Raw genomic sequence first — 26,148 nt, forward strand, 5'->3', positions numbered from 1 at the left:
GGTTGTAAATTGATAAGTTCAAGATATTGATTGGATCCAATTTTTTTTTTTCTGCTTCTATAATTCTTTTACTCTCATCTCTCTTCTATTTATTAACAATTAGATTATTACACAAAATAAAGATACCTGAAACACTTGTATTATATACACACAAAGTAGTAAATACTGTAATCTCATACACTCAAATGTATCGGCAACTCGATTAATATCATGCTTAGAGATCAATTTTTTAGCTGATTTATGATAAATACAAACAATGTTTAAATTAAACAATACTATACAAAAGATCCTTCACCTCTCCATCACCACTTTAAATAAACCATATTAAAAAATCTTCTTAACAACACTTTTAGCAGCGTCAGCACCTGCTTTAACTCCTTTATTAGCACCTTTAAATCCTAAACCACCAAGACCTTTACCAACACCAGCTACTCCCTTAATACCAGAAACTCCTACTTGTCCAACATTACCTACAGTCGATGAACTTTTAGCTTTCACATTCAAGATGAATTCTGGTTTGAATGATATAGTAGCGTATGCAAAACCAGCTGGGTCACCTTCTTCACTTTCTAATGGAATTTCAACTTCAACTGGTCCTTCTTTCATATCGTATTTACTTAACTCAACAAATCCAATACCTAATAAATCATTTGCATCTGCCATATCCCAATCATAACATACAAATTTTAATACTGAATCATATAAATTAGCAACTTCAACTTGTGATGATTGATTCCATTTTGGATCAAGTGTTTTCTTAACTGTTTTACTTTTAAAGAAAGAATCCTTTTCTGTGTTTAAGTAAATTTTCATAAATGGATCTGAGAACCCATTCCTATCTGCTGATGGTAAACCTTTTGCATTTTGTAAATCCACAGATAAAATACCTGAATTATCAGCAGAATCTTGTGGTGGTATACCTGATTTATAGATTAATGGAATCCATGAAAACCTAACTTGAAAAGTTGCAGAACCTGAACCTTCTAAATCTATAGTCATTGGTTTATTATAGCCGTTTTGTAATAATTGTAATGTAGGAATTGTTAATTCCGCAACACATTTATCAACTCTATTATCATCTTTATTTTTAACTAATCTAAAAACTGTTTTAGACCATTCTAATTCAGTTATTGTTGAATCACCTGTTATTTGAATCTTACCATCTCTTTTAGTTAATTTAGTTGTAACAAAATCTGGATATCCTTGATTGCCTGAATATACTTGTAAATAAGTATCATTTTTGGAAATGGTTCCCTTTATAATTTCAAAAACTAATATACCACTCTTATATTCAATTAATTGATCTAATGATAATTTTAATTTATGACTATAACCTTCATCATCATCATCATCACTTTCTATTTTCTCTTTGTCTTTACTTTCTTCTTCTTTTAATTGTTGTGAACTTTCCATACCTGCTGGAGGTTTACTATCCTTTTTAAGATCTTCTAATTTTTGTTTCTCCTTTTGAGCATTTTGTTTATCTTCTTCTTCATCTTTATAATCTTGTAATGTCATAACTGGTAAACATGGATAAAATGATAAAGTATAAGTGACTGAACCTTTCGGTCCCTTTTTAGACACCAATTTATTTGTTCTTTGTTTTTTATCAACATGTTCAATATATTGACCTCTTTCATCCTTTTGAATAAATTCATTTAATTTGACATCAAATGAACCTAATGTACGATCAGCAGAATGTGATTCAACATCCATTACTTCAATTGTTAATTTTTGATTTGGAGATGAAACACTAACGTAATGGACTTCATTCCAAGTTGGATCTAATGAAGAATCAACTGCACAAGTTCTTGTTTTCTCGAACCCATTTAATAATATTCTTGCATATGGATCAACCTTACCAATAGTTTCTAAATTACGTAAATCTTCAGCATGTTCAAGATCAAGTCTAATAACACCAATAGGATTAGTGTAACCACCAGCACCACTTGCACCTTCTAATTGTACAGGTTTCCAACTAGTAACTATTCTAACTTCACCACCTTTACTTAATGGGAACCAAGTTTGTTCAACTAAAGTGGAATCAATTAATTCGGGTAATGTAGTATTGATTTTATCAATTGTTTTTCCATTTTGATCTTTTATAAGAACTTTAACTCTTGATTTAGCACAATTGAAAACAATTTGTTCAGTTGAAGCACCCCAACCTGGATTATTTGTATTTTTTTGAACTGGAGTTTCAATAACTGTTTTGTTATTGAAAATTAATTCAGCACTACTTGATGCACCTTTATCACCACCTTTCAAATGTCTTGCTTCGGCTATTTCAATTCTAGCAATACCAGTATTTAAATCTGGTGGAGGTTGGAAAGCGCCATCAGCTTGTTTTTCTGGTTCTAAAGCTTTCATATATTTAACACCAAATCTAAGTTCACCAACTGGTTTATTGTTTCTTAAAAATGCAGCTGTAAGATTTGGTTGTTCTGGTTTATCAATTAAAGCTTCTAAATCAAATTGAACTGCACCAACTTGTCTATCTTTTCTAAATTCATTGTAATCAATAACAGTGATAGTCAATGGTTCTGATAATGATGCAACTGGAATATATACAGTTTCATTCCATTTTGGTGCATCTGTATCACTAATTGTTTTAGTTCTAGCTAATACTTTATTTCTGAAACCAAAAGTTAAATATGGATCTAATGTATTACCTAAAGTTTTAAAACCTTTCAAACCTCTTGCTGAACCAGCAGTAATTGCTAATACACCAATAGCTGAATCCAAACCGTTACCTAATAATAATTGTTGAACATTTAATTGGAAAGACATTGGATTAAATAATATTGGACCAACATATTTTTTAACCATTTCATTAATTAATGGATATAAACCTGGAAAAGCTAAAACTTCCCACCACCATGAACTTTCTCCTAAAATTTTAGTATTAAAATCATATTTTGGTGGTTCAAGCATTGAAACATTTACAGTTTCAATATGAGGAAATGATGTCATTAATCTTAATCTAATTCTAGCTAAACCTTTAAAAGAAACATCCGCAATAGTGATTGGTAAAGTAATTCCAAAAATTGTTGCCTTAACTACAATATTTTCATTAACATTGTTTTTTAATTGTTTATTGTTAGCATCAACATTAGCATTTGGAGTAAATGAAAATCCCCAATCCATTACAACAACATCATCTGCAGTACCAATTAATGTTTTAACTTGATCAATTCTTGGAGGTTTAGTTCCTAATGTAAAAGTATCCAACCATACAGATTGTACAAAAGCTGGAATTGGTAAACCTGCTAAAATTGGATTTGCTTGATCACAAACAATTTGAGAAATTGAAGGTTCTAAAAAATACCAAAATTTTTCTAAAAAATAATTACACCAATCCATTGTTTCATAATCATCTTCAATTCTTTTAACTGAGAATTCTCTTTGTGCATGTTCTCTTAATACACCTCTATATTTTTTAACTGAAGCACGATATAATAATCCAAATATTACCATTACAAAGAATAATGGAGCAACTGAAAATCTAAACCATCCAATTATCCATGATAATAATCCACCAAGAATTAAAAATGCTGTATTATGATACCAATCTCCATACATAACAGCCGGTAAATACTGATCGAATATAGACCCTTTTGATAATAGATCAATTGATTCATCAGCTGCGGTTAAAGCATCGTCAGCTTCATATCCACCAACTTCTTTCCAACCTCTAAAAGTTGGATCAACTGGCTGTCTTGGTGGAGGCTTACTTTTAACATCAGACATATCATAATCAGGACTTGGTTTTAATCCTGCACTATCCTGTTTACCAAAAACTGATGACATTCGATTTGCTTCAAAATCTTCTGATTGTTGTGATTTTTCAGTATCTGTTGTCTTTTTAGGTTGTAAAGATCTATTTTCATTTGAACGAGTTGAAGCTGATGGTACTAATGGTCTATTCAAATAATCAGCATTTGGTTGTTTAAAATCAGATTGACGTGCATTAACATTATTATGAAATCCATCTTCTACTGATGGATGTGGTAAATCCTTATTATTGCTACTATGATTGTCACTATTAAAACTTTTATTACTAGTATTTCCATTTGCAATACTAGTTTTTGATTTATTTGATTCTTGATCTTTTATACCATTTTGTTTTAATTCTTTTATTTTATTTGGTTCTAAAGCTTCTTCAGGTGATGGAGCTTGATCAATTTCAACTTGTTTTGGTGGTGATAAAAGGTCATTTGGCTGAAATTGATGTTAGTAACTTCACTAATTTCAAATAGATCATTAATTGGTCTGCAATCAATTTAAATTATTAAAATATAATAACATACATTTGAAGCACCTCCTGCATCAGGAGCAACACCAGCATCAGCCATATTTGATTAATTAAATAGTCAATTGAGTTGATAATTAATTAATTGATATATCAATTGATAAGAATAAATATATAGCTAGATTAACTTGTAATAATGTTTAAATAATTATGGTTAATATTAATAATTTTTTTATCTTTTTCACTTATTATTAGTTTTAATATTGCTATTAAAATTAAATTTATTATTTTTAAAAATTGGTTTCGAGATTATGAGAAAAAATAATATGAAATTTTCAATTCTACAATTTACGAACAATAATAAATAGATATTTATTATTATTACTTTTATATAATTTGAACACTATTGGTAATATTGTACTTCATGAGATCAACATGTAGATTTTATTTAGAGTTATTTTAATATTTATCATCTTGAGTTAGATTAAAATAGATTAATAACTGAATTAAATTTGATATATTATAATTCTAAATTTATTATAATATTAGAATTAAAATAAATAAATAATAAAAATCTATCTTTTGTGTAGCCGTTTCATATTATTATATATATTTTTTAGTTAAATTATTTTATACAAAAGTGATTTATATTATAAAGTAATCATAATAGATTCTAGTACAAAGAGAATATATGATTAGTTATTGGATTTTGATATAGAAAAAATCAAGTAGTGTTCAATATCGACAGGAAAGTAGAAGCTTATTGTTACCCCTAAATATTGAATTTGGGTTTTTTCAATTCAAATTTACTGCAAATAATTTAAGATATTGAAAGAAAAAAGGAAATTGGAGTTTGAGAATCAAATTATCAAGTTTGTAAACCTGTGAAACTTAATGAATGTCAAAAGTATATCTGATCCAAATGAATCTACTACAAGATTCAAATCATCTAACATCTTATTAATGATTCATAAGGAAGTCTTAAAAGATTCCAAATCATCTCAATTGGTAGCCGTATAATATTATATCTTATCTATTAAATCTTTTCCATCGGACCAAAATTTAAAATATCTTGATAAATTAATAAATTTCAAATTATTAAAATTATAATGTACCGAGTTAATCAAGTCCAATTATTCTCCATCATTCATCTATTAGATATGGTTACATATCTTCTTAGAATTGAACATAGATATCCCTTTTTAATACTCTATATGTTACAAAATATTATTAATTTGTATGGAAAAAAAAAAAAAAATTCTTATATGCAAGAATTAAGATGAGTATTATTTATTTTTTTAATATTAATATTAAGTTACCAATTGAAAATTTCTGACTTCTAATTTATCATTCCATTAAAGAACTTTTTTTTTTTTTTGGCAGTGTATTATTAAATTAAATAACATTCCCTATTTTTATATTCATTTGATTTCATTAATAGAATTAACTAAAGATGTCATCAACTAATATTGAAGATGTACCAATTGAAGTTTCAAAAGTTTTTGATACTATTTTGGTATTAGATTTTGGTTCACAATATTCACATTTAATTACTCGTCGTTTAAGAGAATTTCAAGTTTATGCAGAAATGTTACCATGTACTCAAAAAATTGCAGATTTGACTTGGAAACCAAAAGGTATTATATTATCTGGTGGTCCTTATTCAGTTTATGATAAAGATGCACCACATGTTGATCATGAAATTTTTAAATTAGGTGTACCAATTTTGGGTATATGTTATGGTATGCAAGAATTAGCTTGGATTAATGGTAAAGGAGTTGCAAGAGGTGATAAAAGAGAATATGGTCCAGCTACTTTAAATGTTGAAGATGAAAATTGTGAATTATTTAAAGATATTGATCATTCACAAGTATGGATGTCTCATGGTGATAAATTACATGCATTACCTACTGGTTTCAAAGTTGTTGCAACTTCTGATAATTCACCATATTGTGGTATATCAAATGAAAAAGAACAAATTTATGGTATACAATTTCATCCAGAAGTTACTCATACTTTACAAGGTAAAAAATTATTAAAAAATTTTGCTGTAGATATATGTAAAGCAAATACAAATTGGAGTATGGAAAATTTTATTGATACAGAGATTGCAAGAATTAAAAAACTAGTTGGTCCAACCGCTGAAGTTATTGGTGCAGTTTCTGGTGGTGTTGATTCAACTGTTGGTGCTAAAATTATGAAAGAAGCAATTGGTGATAGATTTCATGCTATTTATGTTGATAATGGTGTTATGAGATTAAATGAAACAGAACAAGTTAAAAAGACTTTAGATGAAGGATTAGGAATAAATTTAACTGTTGTTGATGCTGGTGATTTATTTTTGGGTAGATTAAAAGGAATAACTGATCCAGAAAAGAAAAGAAAAATTATTGGAAATACTTTTATACATGTTTTCGAAGAAGAAGCTGCAAAAATTAAACCTCATGATGGTTCAGAAGTTGAATATCTTTTACAAGGTACTTTATATCCAGATGTTATTGAATCTATATCTTTTAAAGGTCCTTCACAAACTATTAAAACTCATCATAACGTTGGTGGTTTATTAGAAAATATGAAATTAAAATTAATTGAACCTTTAAGAGAATTATTTAAAGATGAAGTACGTCATTTAGGTGAATTATTAGGAGTTCCAGAAGATTTGGTATGGAGACATCCATTCCCAGGTCCAGGTTTAGCTATTAGAGTGCTTGGTGAAGTTACAAAAGAACAAGTTAAAATTGCTAGAGAAGCAGATGCTATATTTATTGAAGAAATTAAAAAAGCAGGATTATATAGACAAATATCTCAAGCTTTTGCTGCTTTATTACCTGTAAAATCTGTTGGAGTAATGGGTGATCAAAGAACTTATGAACAAGTTATTGCTTTAAGAGCTATTGAAACTGTTGATTTTATGACTGCTGATTGGTTTGTATTTGAAGCTCCATTTTTGAAAAAAGTTGCTTCAAGAATTGTTAATGAAGTTGATGGAGTTGCTCGTGTTACTTATGATATTACTTCAAAACCACCAGCAACTGTTGAATGGGAATAGATATTCTAACGTAGTTTAGTAAAAAATAATGAATATGTAATAATAGAATACCAGGTACTAAATTTTGTAAGTTTTTTGTCTTAATACTGTAGCCACTATGAGGGATTCATCATGAGATATACTTAAATGAAACTCTTCATCTTTACCGTCATATGAATCACTCCAAATAAAAGGTTTTCCATAAGAATCATGATATCGATACCATTGATTAAAATTGAATTGCTTTTGATCTTCAGGTCCCAAAGTCTTAAATAATGCTTCTTTAGCAGCCCATGATCCCGTAATGTATTGTACTTGTCTTTCTGAAGTTAAAGTTTTGAATTTGGGTATTTCATGAATAGGATTTAGTATACGATCACATAATCTAGATGTAAATGTTGATGATTTTGTTGTTAGTAATTTGCTGAATCTTAAAGAATTGATAATATCTATACCGATTCCTAAGGTGATACCGACTTTTCTCATTACATTGAGCAGCAAATGATGACAATAATGTTGCAAATGATCGTATATTTCCGTTTGTGCTTTATTTGCGTCTTTTGCTCATACAAGATTTTTTTGTTTCAAAACTTGAAAATTATTTTGGCAACCAAACGATACTCCACCAGATCTCCAACTATATTCCACCAATAAAGCAATGGCTTCATCAATAAGTGGTCCAATACCCTTACCGCAATCCAAATATGATTTAAACACATACTGGGGAAGAGTAAAACATTGTGCACAAATTTCAGATCCAACAATGTTATTAAACACTTCTAAAGATATTCAAACTGCAAAAACAATGATTTGGGATTATAAAAATGGTGTAACTCACTCATGGAGTCCAGAACTTTGGAGAGCTAAAAAAGTACTTGATTCAACATTACATCCAGATACTGGAGAAACGGTTTTTTTACCTTTTAGAATGTCAAGTTGTGCGTTGTCTAATTTGGTGGTTACTGCTGGGATGCTTACACCAAATTTAGGTACTGTAGGGACATTATTTTGGCAAATTGCTAATCAAAGTTTAAATGTTGCTATAAATACTGCTAATTCAAATAAATCACATCCTTTAACTACAAAGCAAATTATAACAAATTATACAATGGCAGTTACTGCTTCATGTACTGTTGCATTGGGTTTAAATTCGTTAGTTCCAAGATTGAAAAATATTAAACCAAATACAAGAGTTATACTAGGTAGATTAGTTCCTTTTGCTGCTGTTGTATCTGCTGGTATTGCAAATGTTTTCTTAATGAGAAGTGAAGAATTGAAAAAGGGAATTTCTGTTTATGATAAAGAAGGTAAAGATTTAGGTAATTCTAAAATTGCAGCTTGGTATGCTGTGGGAGAAACTGCAGCTAGTAGAGTAATTAATGCAACTCCAATTATGGTCATACCGCCAATCTTATTACTCAAGTTACAAAAGACAAAATTTTTAAGAAATAAACCAAAGTCCGTTGAAATTGCAACTAATATTGGTTTAATTTTTATTACTTCTTTAGTGGTGTTACCTTTTGCATTAGCTGTTTTTCCACAAAGAGAAACTTTGCCAGTAAGTAGATTGGAGAAAAAATTTCAGGATTTAAAGAATAAAGAAGGTCAAAAAATTGAAGTTGTTGAATTTAATAGAGGTATATAAATCTAACAAACGCTTAATACTTGTATATAATACCATATGCTTTTCGTTGTATTTTATTACATGTCTGGTGTGTAAGTTCAAAAATAAAGCCAGATTAAATTTATACTTTCTTTTTTAATACTTCTAATTGGAGCTTTTTGCTCACCAATACTTCCATTCAGGCACATTTTCAACAGCCAAATTTTTTTCGATTTCATCACGATTAGTATGGCCACAAAAAGATTCTGTAGTGAAAATTTTCTTATTTTTAACATCATCATGAAATAACATTCCAACCCCTTTACCACCTAGTGAAGTTTCAAAACTATCAAAACCTTCTTTTTCAAACTCCAACATTGCACCATGTATTACAGATTCTTCAACATCATCATTTAATAAAGTTATAGCACAACCTCCACCACCAGCTCCCGTCAATTTTGTTGCACCAATTTTCAAATTATCACCAATTATTTTAACTTTCTCCAATGATGGATGTGAAACACCCAACGCTACCAAAAGCCCGTGATTTATTGTTACTAATTTTCTTAAAATAGCAGTTTCTTCTGATCCAAAACCAGGTCGTATCATTACTTGATAGGCTTCTCTAGCTAAATGTTCCATAGCATCTAGTATTGAAGAAATCATTCTATCATATTCTTTATGTAACTTACCAACTCCTCCAACTAAGTCAGCAGTACTTTTGGGAACTTTTGTATTTGTCAATAATAATTTAATAGCGGGAAAACTTCTCATATTGGTCCTTATTGATGGTTTTTCAGGCATTGATGTTCTTTGAAACATAACTGCACCACCATGGGTAGCAACTGCATTATCTATCCCTGAAGGATTACCATGAAAACATTTTTCACCAATTAATGACCATTTATCTATAAAATTTAATTCTGCTATATCTTCAATTGGTGATTTTTCTGTAGAATGTACATTTGGATCTTTTATCCAACCTCCTAATTTTGATAATGCTGCTGATAAACAAACAGATGTTGATGCTGATGAACCTAAACCTGCTCCAATTGGTAAAGTTGATCTCACTATGAATGTCATCCCAGGTATATCTTTGTTACATAAGCTGATATATAAATACAAAAAACAGAAGCATGCTATGTAATGCATTTTGTTGTCGAATCCATCTAGTAAATGAGATAGTTTGTCCACTATTTCAGGTATTAATTCACTCGGTATTTCTGGTTTATCGTCTGTGCCAATCTTTAAATATTCTTTTATTTCATTCCACGGTAAGTTATTTTTATCCCAAGAATGGTCTAATTCTATATCGGGAAATTCTAATCTTAAAGTATTTGTATCATTTGAGGGAACGACTAATAAATAACATCTTAAACTTAATGCAGCTGCAATTGCTGGTTTACCATAAACTGCAGAATGTTCCCCAAATATAATGACTTTCCCAGGTGCGCTAACTATGAATGGGGGCAAATTACTCGAGGGCATGTGTTGAATAATTGAGTGGTGGTTTTAAACGACAAGTTTAATGTATTTTTGATATTTTGAAAATTTGGTTGTAAAAAAATTAAAAACTTAAAACATCAACACTACGAAAAAAATAAAGAACAATATTTCATCTTAAATATTTAGCAGCAACAACTTATTATCACAACGAGTCAATTGTGCATTCTCACGAATAGAATAAGGTCAACCACGTAGACCATGAGTTCATCTATAACAAAAAGCAAAGGCTCATCAAAACTACCTTTGAAACCAATTCAACCAACTCAATACTGGACTTTTGAAAATGCATTGAATTTAATTAAAACATGTGAAGATCCATATTTATTAGATGCGTTGGATGATTTTTTGTTATTGATAAAAGATGTAATACTAGATCCACAACCATTTAGAGCAACAAATAAATCCATAAAGATTAAATCAGATACGAAAGAGATCTCGATTCATAGTATACTATATACTGACATAACACCTAAAATGGTTGAAGATGGAGAAATCATTAGTACAAAGTTGGATCTTGATATTAAAGAAGTAATTAGAGTAATAAGTCAAACAAGCAAAAAAATCCCACCAAAGTCAAGTCCCAAACTAAATTTCAAAAGCAAATTATACGATGAAAAAGATCACGAATTTGAATCTGAAAACATTAACCTTTACATACTAAATATTTTAAGAGAAAGAAGGATTGTCTTGAAAATTGCATTGGAGCTTGCAAATAATAAAACAAATCATTATGCGTCATCAGTAATACGAAATATTGGCAAAGAATTATTTTTGTCGGACTCATACCTCAAATCATTACTTAGTTCAATTAAAAGTACAGCACTGTTTTTAATTAGCGAATCATACAGTACCGGATTATCAGATCAAATAGATCAAACTATATACAACGAGACTGTTATATTTCTCATTCAATCTTGTAAATTATTAATTGAATTGTCAATACAGAATCCTTTGGTAAACAAGTTAATAGTAAAAGAATGGTTTGAGCTTTTACGTGTTACAAAATTTGGAGTAGCATTGGGTTCTCAAAGATTATATCAGGAAGCATATGAATTAATACAAGCATTATTCACAGTAATAACAGTTGAATTTTTGGATCTTGAGAACGCCTATGAATCTGAAAATGAAAATAAGGATTCATTTTTGGGTGACCTAGAAACATTTGAATTTATCAATAATATTTGTACCAGTGATTACAACAATAACTCAGTAATAATATTTAGTTGGACAATCATACTATTAAGAAAATCTTTCTTCCTTCAAGAGAATCCAGACTCTCCCGTATCTAAAATTTTTGAATCTAAATTCAGTATCTCATCAATTGATAGAATTGTCAATCAATTGAATAAAAAGAGTCTAAATTTCGATGTTTTTGGTTTATTAAGAAAAGTTAATGATTTATTGAAATATGATCCTTTGTATTCTGCTATATTATCAACAGTCATAACTTCATCAGTGGCATTATTAGAGCTCACACCTGAGATTACTGGCACAATATTATGTGTGATACGGAACTGTCCAAATAATATTGTTGAAAATTTTTTTAGTAATGAAGCTACAATTGATACCTTTATAGTTGCAAGGGCAAAATTCCCACTTTTATTATCTCCATATATCAAATTGGCATCCATCAATGGTAATTTTGCATTACATGAATTTAATGATTTGAAATCATACATTCAAAACTACAAAAAGGACTACTTCACACAACAATATCAAATAGATGAACAAAATCCAGAACTAATACAAATTACAAATGAACTCAATGTATATCCACCATTTGAGTCAAATAATAAATTAGCAATGGCTTTAACAACAGGAACAAAAGCAAAAATCTTACCAGCTGCAAGTCAGGATGAAGTTTTGGTAACGTTTCTTTATCAATATAACGGCTGGGCTTTTGTTGGTAGGGTTTTACAAAATCTTCTGAAGAGCTTTAATAATAAAGATGTGTTAAAACAAGAGATTATTGTTGACATTTTAAATTTGATGAATAACGTTGCGTTAGATAATGGTACTGAAGAACTTAAATTAATGTTAGAGTCCATGTCAGCATATACTGATGATACTGATATTTTGGAAATTGTACTTAGCTTTTTGGAACAATCATTGCACTCTAGAGATGTTTCAATATTGACTGCTGCAATGAATTTGTTGACAACATTATTGCCAGTTGTTTCCAATAGAATATGGCCATATTTAGCAAAATCTGCATTACTTTCCAGAGATGGTAAAGAAGGATTGGCTTCGGTTATTTTTGGTGCTGTGGAGATGGTCAATGGAGAGTATAAATTTTCAGCCTCACTCATAAATTTTGCTTCATCATTGATAAAGGATTGTATGTCATTAGAGAATAATTATCCATCAAAAACAAAGAGTGATTATTTATACAAAATTTCAGGTCATTTAGTATTTTTATTTGAAAATATTTCCTTTTGTCGTTTTAATCATTTTAGTGAAAAAATGCAGATAAGTATATCATTATTGAAATTTTCTTCCACAGTTTTAACTACAGCGTTTGGAGTTCAAGAGGGAACTATTCCAGAAAACAAAATTACAAATGTATTTGCTTCAAGTGCCAAATATATACTAGAGTCATTTTCGGCAATTTCAATTAATTCTGCTCGTGCAATCATACCCTTGCTAAATGTTATAGAGGCAGTGTCGCTGAACTTAAACTTAATAGAATTATCTGACAGTACAGGAGCTTGGTACGATAATTATATAAAATGCTCATTCACATTTTCAAAACTAATCATTGACTTGAGAAGTAACTTGAAGTTAAAACCACTGGCTTTTGAACGTGAATTATTTAAAAACTCGGTTCAGTTGGTCAAGATATTTGCAGGTGTTGAATCCTACAGAACTACATCCTTAGATTTGCTTACCAGTTTAGTGGGTGCTGACTGGCTTGATGAAGCAACTCCTTCGTTATTATCGAATTTGGGAAGTAGTGGTGCTCAGATATTGAAAAATTCCTTAGCAGTTGGATTAGATAATTCTTTTGATGATTACAAGGTTAAAATCTCATTGGATGATTTTATATGTGCTGTAATGAGCAGTACTCAAGAAGGATTAATTGTTTTATTTAATACTGGAAAAGATGCATATGAAGATCAAAAGAATGATATCAAGAAAGAACCAAAATTATCATTAGTTCAGATTTTGAAGAAAAATTTAAGGGAAATTAAATACTATCCTAATTCAGTCAGTATACACTTAATTGATGCTATAGCTTTATCTTGCAATTCATGGACAACTGTAAAAGAAACAAAATTTGATGAAGAATTTATTGATTTATTACTAGATAGAATTAAAATACAAATCACAGATCCACCAAAATCAATCGAAGGTTACGTTAGCAGATGCTATGAAGTTAAGCGTGTTTCAAAGATCGCAGATATATTAGCATTATATTTATTTACCACAAAAAATGAAAAATGTAAAAAGAAAATAATTGATTCAATTAATTCAAAAGAATTCATTGAAGTAGCTGAGAATAAATTTGAAATTCACAATTACCAAGCGTCTTTACAAACTAATTTAGAAGATTCTTTCCATTCAGCTTATCCAAATTTAAAGCTTTCACAATTTACTACTTCATTGCATAAAAGAGATGAAGTCAGTTCCGGTGCAATTTACAACTTGAAATTAATGGATATATTGTTCCAAAATTCAAGTGAATGGACCCAAATTAAAGAACAAATCATAGCATCAAGTATAAATACACAATATCTGGAAGCTCAATTGAATGGTGCACAATCATTTAAAGTTTTATTGACTAGTTTTTGTCGTCGATATGAAGGTAAATTGGTTGTTGAGTATCTAAATTTTATCAACTTTTTATTAAAAACTAATATTGACGAAAATTTACCAACTGAACAATTCAGATCCATATATTTTGAAAGAATTGACTTGGGCTTTTATTTAATTTATTCATTCTTCACAAGAAAAGTTGAAAGTCAAGGAGAAAAAGTATTGGAAATTTTGAAAAGTGCAAGCACTTTATTAACTTCAAATGGTATGAACTTTGCATCAGACTTATCTTGCTCAAGTGGAACATATAGACCATTATTACGAATCATATTCTGTGCTTTGAATATGATAGAAGATAATTCATCAATAATTTTAGGCTTTTCAAGTTTATTTGAAAATTTATTCGAATCAATAGTTACAAAAAGTATAAAAGTTTTATCAATTGAATTACAAAATGATATATACCTATCTAAAAATAGTGGTAAAAAGGAATTGTCATCAAAAGTGTATGAGGAATATGATGATTTATCATTAGTTTTATCAATTCTTAAAGTATTTATGAATTTAAAAACAAATGGACCAATGTTGAACAACAAAATGGCATCATTAATTGAACAGTCCAATACTAGCAAGACATTAATTAATATGTACACATATTCATATCAAATTGAAATAAATGAAGAATTTGGCTTTGCTCAATTAAGTTTAATGTTTTTATTAGAATTTATGTCAATCGAATCAGTTGCTAATAGTATTATTAATTCTGGATTATATGTTACATTATTAGAAAGTCCAATTTCGAAACCAATAAGAAAAGGAGAATTATCAATTACAAATAATACTAAATATTATAAATTGTGGATAAATGGAATTTTACCAATAATTATAACAAGTATTTATAAATTAGGTGCAATAGTAGTACCTGAAATATGTGTTGCTTTACAATTATTTGAAAAACAAATTGATTTTTGTTTTAATAGTTGGAGTAATGATTCATCAAGTATTAAAATTTCATCAGCAATGTTAATTGAAACTAATCAATTAATAGTCATTTATGATTTATTAAAAGCAATGAATGTTGAAGAATATTTAAAAACTCAATTACCTCATATTATTTTGGGAAATGAAGATATAGATATGAGAATACTACCAGGTATTGAATCAGCATCCAAAAGAGATGATTTTATTGATTGTATTGATAATTTATTAAAACATCCTAAATTTTTAACATCTCGTATTATCCCCAGTTCAAATGAAGAACAAGTTTTATTTGAAAGAGGTGGTTTAGAATTTGATAAATTTGTTAAAAAGATATTTGAAGAAATTAGAGGTTTGAAAACTATTATAAGTGATGATTAAAATTGTTTGAAATTAAAAGTCAAAAGTATTTAGTATTATATAAATAATGCAAAATGTAATTTAGATTTTTTAGAAGTAGTAATTCTTATTGGTATCTAAAGGAATTAAGTCATCTTCAGTAGAAGGATCACTCAATTTTATTTCAAATTCTTTTACGTATCCAGGTGATCCTTCAATAGTAGTATTGATAATACTTGGTAATTTATCTTTTGATCCTTGAACTTTACCCAGTATCAAATTTCGCCAACTTTGATGACATTCTTCAATAATAGTTATAGTTTCATCAGCAGATTTATAATTTCCACCAAATGCAAATTTATTTTCAGGTTTTGAATCAGCTAATTTATAATCTTTAAACCATTGTTTTGTTGCTTCCAATAATCCTGGACATTTCCTTCTTAATTCCTCTATATCATTTACTTGTGAAGCTAATTCATCTTCTATATCCACTACTATAACTTTCCAATCTAATTCTCCATCATCAATTAATGCTAATGATCCTAAAATTTTACATCTTTTCACATCACCAGTTTTCAAAATATTCGATCCAATTTCGCAAACATCTAATGGATCATTATCTCCATACAAGTCATAATGTTTTACAAATGGATCCTCCCAAGTTTGTGGGAATGCACCATAATTATGAATATATCCATGATGAGGAAATAAATTTTTAACAAATCGAACTTTACCATTTTTAATATCTTGTATTATGGGATTACCAGGTGTTTTTGTAGAAATTTCAAATTTTGCATTTGACCAACGTGGAATTTCACATATAAAATTTGCTTCTTTTGTTTGTGTGTTTAAATCTAATGAAATATCATGAAAATATGATAAAATTTTTGGTTGTTCGGAATCTGATTTTTTAGTGGTTGCGTAATTTGCATAAGTTGCTGAATATTTTTTACCTTGTGAAGTTGGTATTATAATTGGTTTTTCTGATGATGTTTTAATTGTAGTCTGTGATGGAGTTGATGATGATGAACTGGTTCTGGATTGAGTTAAATGTCTATTGGTTAATGAGAGTCTCGCTATAGCTGGATTTATATTATTATTCGTCATTACTTTGGTTTTATATAGTAGACTTGAGTATTTTTTCATGTTTCAGAAATATTTATTTAAGATTTTGTTATCAATTTTTGAAATTTAATAAATTATGCTTTTAAATTTTTAGTGGGGAAATAATTAAAAAGTTTTTTTTTTGATTGTTTTGTCATATGAAACATTTATTTTTATCTCGGTTCACTTGGTTGCCTAAAATTAAAATTTATAACGATAAGTTGCAAAAAATACTTTTAAAGAGGTTGAACAAACGTACCAAAGAAATCTCCCTCCTACATAGGTTTTTGTTGAAAATCGAATTGATTATTCATATGCAAATTCTATATATATATATATTATAATAATCTAATTTGGTGGTTTACCAAAAAATACAATTTTTCCCTTTTCATTAAATCCAGCATTTTCATCACTTATATCGACAACAGAAGATAAATCTTTAATTTCTATACTAGCTAAGTTCATTGGATCTCTTGGAATCCAAACACCAGGACATTTTGCTGATATTGCTGGTGCGTCATAAGCATGTTTATTATCTTTTATATCTGGTTCAACGTTACATATTGCTGGTAATAATCTTTTGCTATGTCTATAATTTAAAAATACGTCTGGTCTTAAAAATTGAACTATTGGGTTTTTCAGTTCTGTATGTTTTTTATCACGATCAGCTAATAATGGAACTACTGATATTCTTGAAATGTCAATATCTGCTTCATGATCATATTTGGTAATTTCATGTTCAAGATCTTCTTTTAATATTTTTTCATTAATTTGTTCTTGATTATATTTTCTTTCAAATTTTGGATCATGATGATGTCTTTTTTTATCTAATATTTTATATTGAAATTCTGATGGTCCATTATAGGATGCAGTATTTGATATACCATCTAATGCTCTCATACAATCTAAGGGGACAACTTCTAATAAATGATGGAATGCTTGGTATAGATGAATATGAATGAAAACAGTTGCTATAACTCCAATAAGTTGTAAAACAATTGGTCCCCAACCTTTTCCAACAGCAAATATACCTAATAAACAAACTTGACCAATGTAAAGTCCAGTAAAAGTTTGAAATAATGCTTTTGGGAAATGTTGACCTCTTGTATCTGGACATTCATCAAATACATAAAGTAAATTATGACAATAAGCAATAAATAACAAAAAGAACCCAACACAAGCAAAAGCTATAATTAATGGTGATATAATTGAATAAGCTAATGTAATACAACATAATTGAGTTGCAATGGGGAAAGTTGTACCATAAGACATTGTACCTAATCCACTAAATCTATTCCATTTTTTTTTAACAGTATTATCTAATAAATAACCAAGAATATAATATAAAAATAATCCAACAATCTGGAATAATGAACCACTAGAAATTGTTAAACCTTGTAATGCTAAATATGAAATATAAAAATTTGAAGATAATGGTAATTTCTCAGCTAATATATTCATTGCAGAAGTTGGTTTTTCAACAATTTGAGTCACAGTAGCAGTTGCAGAAGAAGCTAAAGCAGTAACCAAAAAACCATTAACCATTAAGAAACCAAAATATGCAGTTTGAGTATATAATTCAATACTTTGATAAGATATAGCACCAGCAATTTTAGCCCCAGCACGAATAAACATTGGTAATAAAAGCATCAATATAGATAACATAGCAGTTGGTAAAATACCAGTAACAATACCTAAAATTTGACTTGGCATTCTTTCAATCCATGCTAACCAAGGTAATTTATTTGTTAAATAGGTGAAATTTGAAATTACACCTACAAATGCTACTGGAATAGCCCAGAATATAATTAATGCAATTATTGCAGAAATCGCTAAAGTTCTTCTTGTAATTCTTTCCCACCAAAACATTCTTAAATTAATCCAATTAATATCTGCTGGTTCAATTCCAATATAAGCAGGTGACATTTTCAATGGATTATGATGAATTGTTGATTGAAAAGCTAATTGTGCATAATATTGATTTTCAAATTCAACAAATAATGAATTTGATGGAATTTGATGTCTAAATTTTCTTTGTAATTGTTTAACTTCTTCATCTAATATTGGAATTTGTTCTTTACAATATCTTATAGTGTCTTCCTTTTTAGAGAATAATCCACCAGTTCTCATTCTTGGTCTTTTCTTTTCTGGTACATAAGAACTAATTTCATCAGCTGGTTCAAGCACAATACCTTTTTTATCAGCTTTCATTTTAGCTTTTACAGCTAACCTTAATAATTTATTTTCCGCAATTTCTAATCTATTAACCATTGCTGCTCTTTTTTGAACTTTATGCTCCAATTGTCTTGCAGTTCTTGCTACATAAATTCTTTTAACTCCATTGAAAATTTTATAAATTTGTTTTTCATCTAATAACATATCTGGTACTCCTTGAAATAAAACAGTTCTAGAAGATAATTTTCTTGCATATTTTGGTGATGATAAAACAACATTCTTTAATGAATTATAAAAAAATAATTCTCTATAAATGACAAACATAATAATACCATACCATACCCAACCAATTAATACATGAGCATAATATCTTTTTTCATGTTCAACATTTGCAATAGATAATTGATCAAATCCACTTAAACCTTTCCCATTAGTTGCATTAATAGGCAATAAAACAATCCAAATTAATAAACCAGATAAAAATAAATATGCAAATATTTTCAAGTATCGAAGATAAAAATAACCATCTAAACCAGCTTGTTGTAATATAAAAGATTGAGGTTTAGTTAATAATATAAATATCCATCTTATTGGATCTTTTGGTAATGGTTCAGGTTTTTTATCTTCTGGTACTAAATTAAAAGAAGATTTTGGACTATAAATTCTTTTAAATTTTAATCTTAATATTAAAAAACAAGTTACAAATGTTCCAAATAATAATAAATTTGCAACTAATGTTGATACAACTGTTGATGTTGATTGTGAACTAGATGCAACCATCTTTTGAAAGGAGTAGAATGAAATTTAGAACGAATGAATTAATTAGTGATTTGAAGTTATGTGGTCGAGGAATGAATAAGTATTTAGTAATAAATTGAATAGTTGAATTAGTATACAGATGATAATGAAATGAAAATCAAAAATGAAAAATTAATAAATCATATATAAAAATTGAAAATTTGGAGTAATGTTGTAATAATTTAGATTGATAATCCAATTTAGTTAAATTAATGAAAAGCAAATGATATAAAATAAATTATTATATTTTCAAGATTGTAACAAAAAAAGGTTTCAGCCTTTTCTTGGATCAAAAAGAGGTTTAAAATTAAAAATAGCAAATCAAAAAGAAATTTTTTTATGAAACAACACAGAAGTGAGAGACCAATTACATTTATATATTACAGTTTTATAATTATTATTTTCAACATTGAATTTAGGAAACTAATGTATTAAAATAGAATTATCAGATCTTTGAAACTAAATATAAATTAATTGTGATTCATAGTCTAATTTAAAGCTAATAATTTACTAAATTCTTGATCATCTCGTTGTTAATTAAAAACTTGTTACAAATTTGAATTCATAATTATTTTTTAATTACGTAATTTTATTTTGATTTTGACTGAATTTAACGCGTTTATTGAAATATATGGTAGCTTTTTGTTACATAATAATAATATGGTTATTAATTTATACGAATATTTGAATAATTCTATGGAAGTATATATTATAAGGTCAAGGAGTTAAAACTCCAAGATTTGGATTGAAATTAGCTTGAGAACGATATATAATTCAATTTAATCTTGATTATTATACATACCACTTGAAATGCTGATTTATTATTATAAATATGCTTACCAGCTCTTTCTATTATATCTATCAACTTACAATGACAAACCAGCATCCATTGCAACAATTGAACCAGTTGAACTAGATAATTTACATAAATGAATATATTCAGAAGCGCATTCATCAATATCTGTAGATTTTTTTAATGGTGAAGCATCAATAGATTTTTGAATTTTTTCTTCACTAAATTTTTTCCCCCATTCAGTTAATAATAAACCAGGACATACAGCATGACTTCTTATATTTGATTGAGTTTTAGCTAAAAATTTAATCAAATGAATTAAAGCTGCTTTACTTACTGCATAAGGAATTGATGAACCAAATGTTATTCTACCTGCAACACTTGCTGATGATATAAAAGTTCCACCATCTTTATTTGAATCAAAATATGGTTTTGCTGCTTTGAATAAAAAATAATGAGCTTTTACATTTGCATTAAAAGTTCCATCCCATACTTCTTCTGTCATTGCATCCAAATCAGTATAAGGGATTATCTCAGTCCATCCAGCATTCAGAATTAATATATCAATTTGGCCTAATTGTTCAACTGTTTCATCAACTAATTTATGTAAATTTTTAATATCAAATATATCAGCTTTCAATACAATTGATTTTACTCCATATTGATCTTTTAATTTGTTTGATAAATCTTGAGCTCTTTGTTCGTTGTTTGAATAGTTTATTGCTATGTTGACACCTTCTGCTGCTAATTGCTCACATATTGCTGCTCCTAAACCTGCTGATCCACCAGTTACTAATGCAACTTTATCTTTTAATTGTATCATTAATGAATTGGTAGGGAATTATATGGTGATGAATAAAATGAACTAAAATGAAATTTAAATTAAGTAGGTTGATAGACCAAAATGAAATGCAATTAATCAATTAAGATTTACAAGTCCTAAGGAATTATTGTTGTGGATGAAAAGGATTAGTAATCTAAAGTAAAGTTAATTCCGTTATCAACTTTGAATTTTTCATTGGAAGGAGAAAAATAAAAAATCTGGGGTAAATCTTTACCGATTAAATTAATTCAAAGAAACTCAAAATATACTCCTAGGATATCAAACTTTTGCTAATGGATATTTCCATAAATTAAGATTTCTAATCATTCGAAAGAGGCTAAATGAGTTATTTGAGGGTTTGCGATAAATCTTTTTAGGCACTATGGAAATACTAATGTTGAACAATGTTTGGGCTCAATTAATTGCAAAAAATACTCAAATCTTACGTAAACTATGAATTTTACACTCACTCTCAAAAAGCTACAATAATTACCAATAAATTTCACGTTATTAAATGCCATGTTCCCAATCTTAGATAAAATCAACTGAACATAATTAACTTTTAAATTTTAGAACCAGGCATTTTTAGAGTCGTTCAAACTTTATAACGAGCAAAATTTTTTTTTTTTTTTTTCTTGTAATCAATATATATTTAAGCATAACTATAAAATTATAAACTTAATCTATATAAGGGACATTCGATGCACACGGTGTCTTATGCTCTGGTAGGATCAGACCAATAAGATTTGAACATCAATATTCTAACAGTTGAATAACCGATTTTCGGCAACTTGTCCGAGTGGTTAAGGAGGTTGACTCGAATTAGATTCGATATCAATTGGGCTTGTTTCCGCGCAGGTTCGAATCCTGCAGTTGTCGTACTAATAATTTTAATTGATTTTTTTTTTTTCTTTTTTAAAAAATTTATTATTCCTATTCCGTCCCCAAGTTTAAGCTGAATCCACATCTTTGTTTTGCAAACTTAGACTATACTTTTTACCAAAATCATGATAACCTTTGATTATTTATATTAGTTCAATTTCATATGTTCTTTATGACAAAAAGTTTTGATTACAAAAAGTACAATTTTTTATGCGGCTATTTGTTTTTGTAACATCACCAAAAAAAAAAACAAATATCAGAATATCTAAATTATTTACAACCAAATTCAATTTTTTTAAAAAGACAAAGTCTCAAATCGCTTAGAGCTCAATTCCAAAACTTCCACGATCCATAATTCATTTCCAGGTTTGAATTCCTTGTATATAAACTATCTCACCAAAAAACTATGCCACGAACGTCAAAAATAAAAAAATCATCACAACCACCAGAAGGTTATACAAAAATCCAATCCACAATAGAAAAATATAAACAAAAACTACGAAAAGCAACAACTGACCCATCAAAAAACACAACAAAACAACAATCAGAATGGGAATTATACAGACTAACAAATCAAATAACGCGATATATATATGATCTTAAATTAGATAAAAAAGTAGATGATAATTTATATCAATGGTTAATATTACAAGATTATTGTAATTCGTCACTATTATCAAAATGGAAGAAAAAAGGGTACGAAAGATTATGTTGTTTACAGTGTATAAGTGGGAATGTATGTATTTGTAGAGTACCTAAAGTTGAATTATTGAAAAAGGAAACTGAACAAGAAAAAGTTAATATAGAGTGTGTGAATTGTGGATGTAGAGGTTGTTCATCAACTGATTGATAATGAGATCAGCTAATTAATGAATGAGATTCACGCAAATACAAAATTAACCATATATTTTATTTCATAAATTAAATAAATTAAGATAAGTAAGTAATAATGATTAATAATAATGATAAATAATAATAATAATACAAATTTTTTAAAATAAATACTCTTAAGCTCCAACTGTTGAAAAAATCTAAAAGACATATACCAAAAATAAAAAATGACCATGAAAACCAAAAATCCAAAATTCAAAATTGTAGACAACATTCTACACCAATTTTAATAAATCCTCCGTTTAATCATCCATTTAATCATCATTTTCAACTCTTTTCAAATCATGAATTAAATTCTTATTTCTAGAATTCAAATGATAATTTGTTGAAGGTGAAAAAGTCTTTGAATTACTTAATCCATAATAATTTGATTTAAAAAATTCATTATTTGAATTACTTAAAATTGGACTTGATTGTATTGAAATTTGTGGATGTTGTAAATTTCTCATAATCATATCATCATCATCATAAGAATTTAAGTTATTATTTCCCATTACATTGTTTAATTTCAGATGAGTTGATGTAGCTACTGCTGTTAATGATGATGAAGATGAAGATGAATGAGTAATCGGTTGAGTAATACTGTTAGTGGTTTGTTGAGAAATTGTTTGACTGTTTTGATTCGATTGTTGTGTAGCTAAATTACTTTGATGAACTTGATTAATTAAAGGACTAAAATAAAAATCATCTAAATATGAAGGACTATTCCATAATCTTTTCATTATAGAATTTGTTTGTGGAGTTCTTAAAGTTCTTAATGGTGTAGTTGCAGAATATGAAGTTGATTTTGGAGTTTTTGATTTGTTGAAAAGAACTAAATGATGAGAATGTTGTGGTTGTGGAATTTGTGGTTGGATTTGTGGTTGTTGTTGCGAAATTTGTGATTGTTGTTGATGCTGTTGTTGCTGTTGCAATTGTTGCATTTGCAATTTATATGAACGATTAGCTGGAGTTAATGGTTCTAATAATGGACCAGTTTCACTTGTTCTTAATGGTGATAATTCAAAATTAGAATTACAACTAAAAGATGAAGTATATGTTAAATTTTTTTCAGCTAATATTGGTTTATCAGGTGAATCAATAACAAAATTTGGTCTTGATGATAATGAAGAAGAACTAGATGAACTTATTGATGTTTTTGGAGTTGAATTTAAATTAGCGATTGGTGGTAATTTAATTTGAGGATCTGGTGAATTTAATACTCTCCAAGGTATCTGTAAAAACTCATCATCTTCTTCATCTTCTTCTGGTTTCAAAGATTTAAATCTTTTAACTGGCGGATCCAATATTGTGATATCTTCTTCTTCATATTGATAACTTGTTTCTGATGGGAAATCATCATCTCTTTTTCTTTTAGTTGAAGTATATGTAGGTGATGATAATAATACTGATTTTTCAATAGTAGTTGGTTCAATTTGAATTTTCTCTTCATTTTCTTCACTTTTTTTCTCTGTTTCTTTTGGTTTTAATGTAATTTTAAGTTTTTTAACTTTTGGAGCTGGTTCTTTTTCCTTTATTTCTTCTCTTGGAGCTGCTGATTCAACCACTTCTTTTAATTCTATTTCTTCATTAATTTTTTTAGCAGCTGATTCTTCTTCTGCAGCTGCTTTAGCGGCGGCTTCATTCATTTTAGTAGCTTGATTAATTTGATCCATAACTTCATGATAAGAAGATTTTTTAACACTTCTACTTTTTAAAAATTGTTCTTCAAATCCTGGTTTTATACACCAAAAATGACCTTTCCCATCTTTTGATTTTTCACCTTTTATAAAAGCTTTATTTAATGATAAATTATGTCTTATAGAATTTTGCCAACCAACATCTTCTTTTCTATAAAATTTAAAAGTATCTGATATCCATTGATAAATATGAGATAAAGTTAATCTTTTATTTGGATGTGACAATATTGATATTCCAATTAATGTTGCATATGAATAAGGTGGTTTTTCTTCTGAGTATAAACTAAAAGATGTGGATGTTGATGTAGTTGATGAAGAAGTAACTGGAGATTTAGATTTTTTTTTCTTTATTGGTGATGAATTTACTTGTTGTTTTGATTGTGATTTTGTAGTTGGTGAAGCTAGAGGTTGAAATTGATTCTCTTTTTCTTCATGTTGCTGTTGTTGTTGTTGCTGCTGTTGTTGTTGTTGTTGCATTTGATAATGATTGTGAGGTGATGATAAAGCTGGTGATAAATAACTTGATTTTACTACAAAATTATGTTGATCTAAATTTGAAATTATAGTTGGATCCAAATGTATATCCTTAAACGGAGTTGCAAACACATCAAATATTTGTATATCTCTCTCATTATTGACTGAGTTATTATTATTATTATTATTATTTTCATGTAAAATAGATTCTGGAGGAGTTTGATTAATTAATGAATTTTTATTTAATTGTAATAATTTTGATGGAGTTTTAATTAATGGTATTGAAATATTTGAATCCATATGATTTTGATAAGATGTAATATAATTGTTTGAAGAATCATGTAAAGGTTGTTTTAATAAATTAATATTTGAATTATTTGTTGGTATATTTGAGTTATTTGTTTGTATATTTGATAATCTATCAGTTGTATCGAATGAAGACATCTTTAGATAGATTTATGACTATTTCCCCGTGTCTTCAAATACTAATATGTATAAAGATTTTTATATATGAGTCTGTGGATATATAATATTGAGGATAATGGTGACTGTAAAATATGATTGGTAATGAGTATTATTATTCCTAAAATTAAGTTGAGGTATTACTTTAACGAGATAAAAAAACTATTGATAAGTATTAAATAAAGATAAAATATGAAATTAGTGGATATATTTAAATTAATAATGATAAAAGATGAAATTGGTTGCTAAAATTAAGTAAAGTCAAAAAAATAAATTTGGTGATATATTATAAGTTAATCTCAATTTCATAAATAAAATTAGACAAACGCGTTAATTAATTATAAAAACACGAAATGTTTAAATTTCTTTAATTTTAACTACACAAAATTATTTTTTTTAAGATAATCACAATTTCTAATAAAATTTTATTATATATGAAAGAAATAAATTTATATTGATATACATTACATTACAACCGATTAGACTTTATTGATTAACTGACTTACCACTAGCTCCATATTTGATATTTAATTATAAAAATTATTTCTGTAAAAATAGAAAGTATAGAAAATAAATTTTCTCAAAATGTAAGATACAAGTAATAT

General features: G+C 28.0%; 10 protein-coding genes across 10 annotated transcripts; 3 read left to right on the forward strand and 7 right to left on the reverse strand. All coding sequences in view use genetic code 12, as the record gives it.

Moving 5' to 3' along the window:
• Nucleotides 1-324: 324 nt before the first annotated feature.
• KGF54_003880 (tricalbin) lies at nt 325-4,355 on the reverse strand (the record flags this gene model as incomplete). Its single annotated transcript, XM_051764517.1, has 2 exons — nt 325-4,221; nt 4,311-4,355. The coding sequence occupies 2 exons, from the start codon at nt 4,353-4,355 to the stop codon at nt 325-327; spliced, it is 3,942 nt and encodes a 1,313-aa protein (XP_051617922.1).
• Nucleotides 4,356-5,705: 1,350 nt separating this feature from the next.
• Nucleotides 5,706-7,301, forward strand: GUA1 (GMP synthase (glutamine-hydrolyzing); the record flags this gene model as incomplete). The annotated part of the gene is made up of 1 exon (XM_051764518.1): nt 5,706-7,301. One exon carries the CDS (start codon nt 5,706-5,708, stop codon nt 7,299-7,301), a length of 1,596 nt encoding a protein of 531 aa, XP_051617923.1.
• A 57-nt stretch (nt 7,302-7,358) lies between these two features.
• On the reverse strand, nt 7,359-7,766 carry PPT2 (holo-[acyl-carrier-protein] synthase; the record flags this gene model as incomplete). The annotated part of the gene is made up of 1 exon (XM_051764519.1): nt 7,359-7,766. One exon carries the CDS (start codon nt 7,764-7,766, stop codon nt 7,359-7,361), a length of 408 nt encoding a protein of 135 aa, XP_051617924.1.
• A 172-nt stretch (nt 7,767-7,938) lies between these two features.
• On the forward strand, nt 7,939-8,925 carry KGF54_003883 (uncharacterized protein; the record flags this gene model as incomplete). The annotated part of the gene is made up of 1 exon (XM_051764520.1): nt 7,939-8,925. One exon carries the CDS (start codon nt 7,939-7,941, stop codon nt 8,923-8,925), a length of 987 nt encoding a protein of 328 aa, XP_051617925.1.
• A 141-nt stretch (nt 8,926-9,066) lies between these two features.
• On the reverse strand, nt 9,067-10,371 carry ERG12 (mevalonate kinase; the record flags this gene model as incomplete). The annotated part of the gene is made up of 1 exon (XM_051764521.1): nt 9,067-10,371. The coding sequence occupies one exon, from the start codon at nt 10,369-10,371 to the stop codon at nt 9,067-9,069; it is 1,305 nt and encodes a 434-aa protein (XP_051617926.1).
• A 216-nt stretch (nt 10,372-10,587) lies between these two features.
• On the forward strand, nt 10,588-15,504 carry NUP188 (Nup188p; the record flags this gene model as incomplete). The annotated part of the gene is made up of 1 exon (XM_051764522.1): nt 10,588-15,504. One exon carries the CDS (start codon nt 10,588-10,590, stop codon nt 15,502-15,504), a length of 4,917 nt encoding a protein of 1,638 aa, XP_051617927.1.
• A 69-nt stretch (nt 15,505-15,573) lies between these two features.
• On the reverse strand, nt 15,574-16,569 carry KGF54_003886 (inorganic diphosphatase; the record flags this gene model as incomplete). Its single annotated transcript, XM_051764523.1, has 1 exon — nt 15,574-16,569. One exon carries the CDS (start codon nt 16,567-16,569, stop codon nt 15,574-15,576), a length of 996 nt encoding a protein of 331 aa, XP_051617928.1.
• A 345-nt stretch (nt 16,570-16,914) lies between these two features.
• KGF54_003887 (uncharacterized protein) lies at nt 16,915-19,521 on the reverse strand (the record flags this gene model as incomplete). The annotated part of the gene is made up of 1 exon (XM_051764524.1): nt 16,915-19,521. The coding sequence occupies one exon, from the start codon at nt 19,519-19,521 to the stop codon at nt 16,915-16,917; it is 2,607 nt and encodes an 868-aa protein (XP_051617929.1).
• An 884-nt stretch (nt 19,522-20,405) lies between these two features.
• Nucleotides 20,406-21,155, reverse strand: KGF54_003888 (SDR family NAD(P)-dependent oxidoreductase; the record flags this gene model as incomplete). Its single annotated transcript, XM_051764525.1, has 1 exon — nt 20,406-21,155. The coding sequence occupies one exon, from the start codon at nt 21,153-21,155 to the stop codon at nt 20,406-20,408; it is 750 nt and encodes a 249-aa protein (XP_051617930.1).
• A 2,027-nt stretch (nt 21,156-23,182) lies between these two features.
• On the reverse strand, nt 23,183-25,381 carry HCM1 (Hcm1p; the record flags this gene model as incomplete). Its single annotated transcript, XM_051764526.1, has 1 exon — nt 23,183-25,381. The coding sequence occupies one exon, from the start codon at nt 25,379-25,381 to the stop codon at nt 23,183-23,185; it is 2,199 nt and encodes a 732-aa protein (XP_051617931.1).
• Nucleotides 25,382-26,148: the final 767 nt, after the last annotated feature.

This window comes from Candida jiufengensis (assembly GCF_024610255.1).
Source record: "Candida jiufengensis strain CBS 10846 chromosome Unknown scaffold1, whole genome shotgun sequence".
NCBI lineage: Eukaryota > Fungi > Ascomycota > Pichiomycetes > Serinales > Debaryomycetaceae > Lodderomyces > Lodderomyces jiufengensis.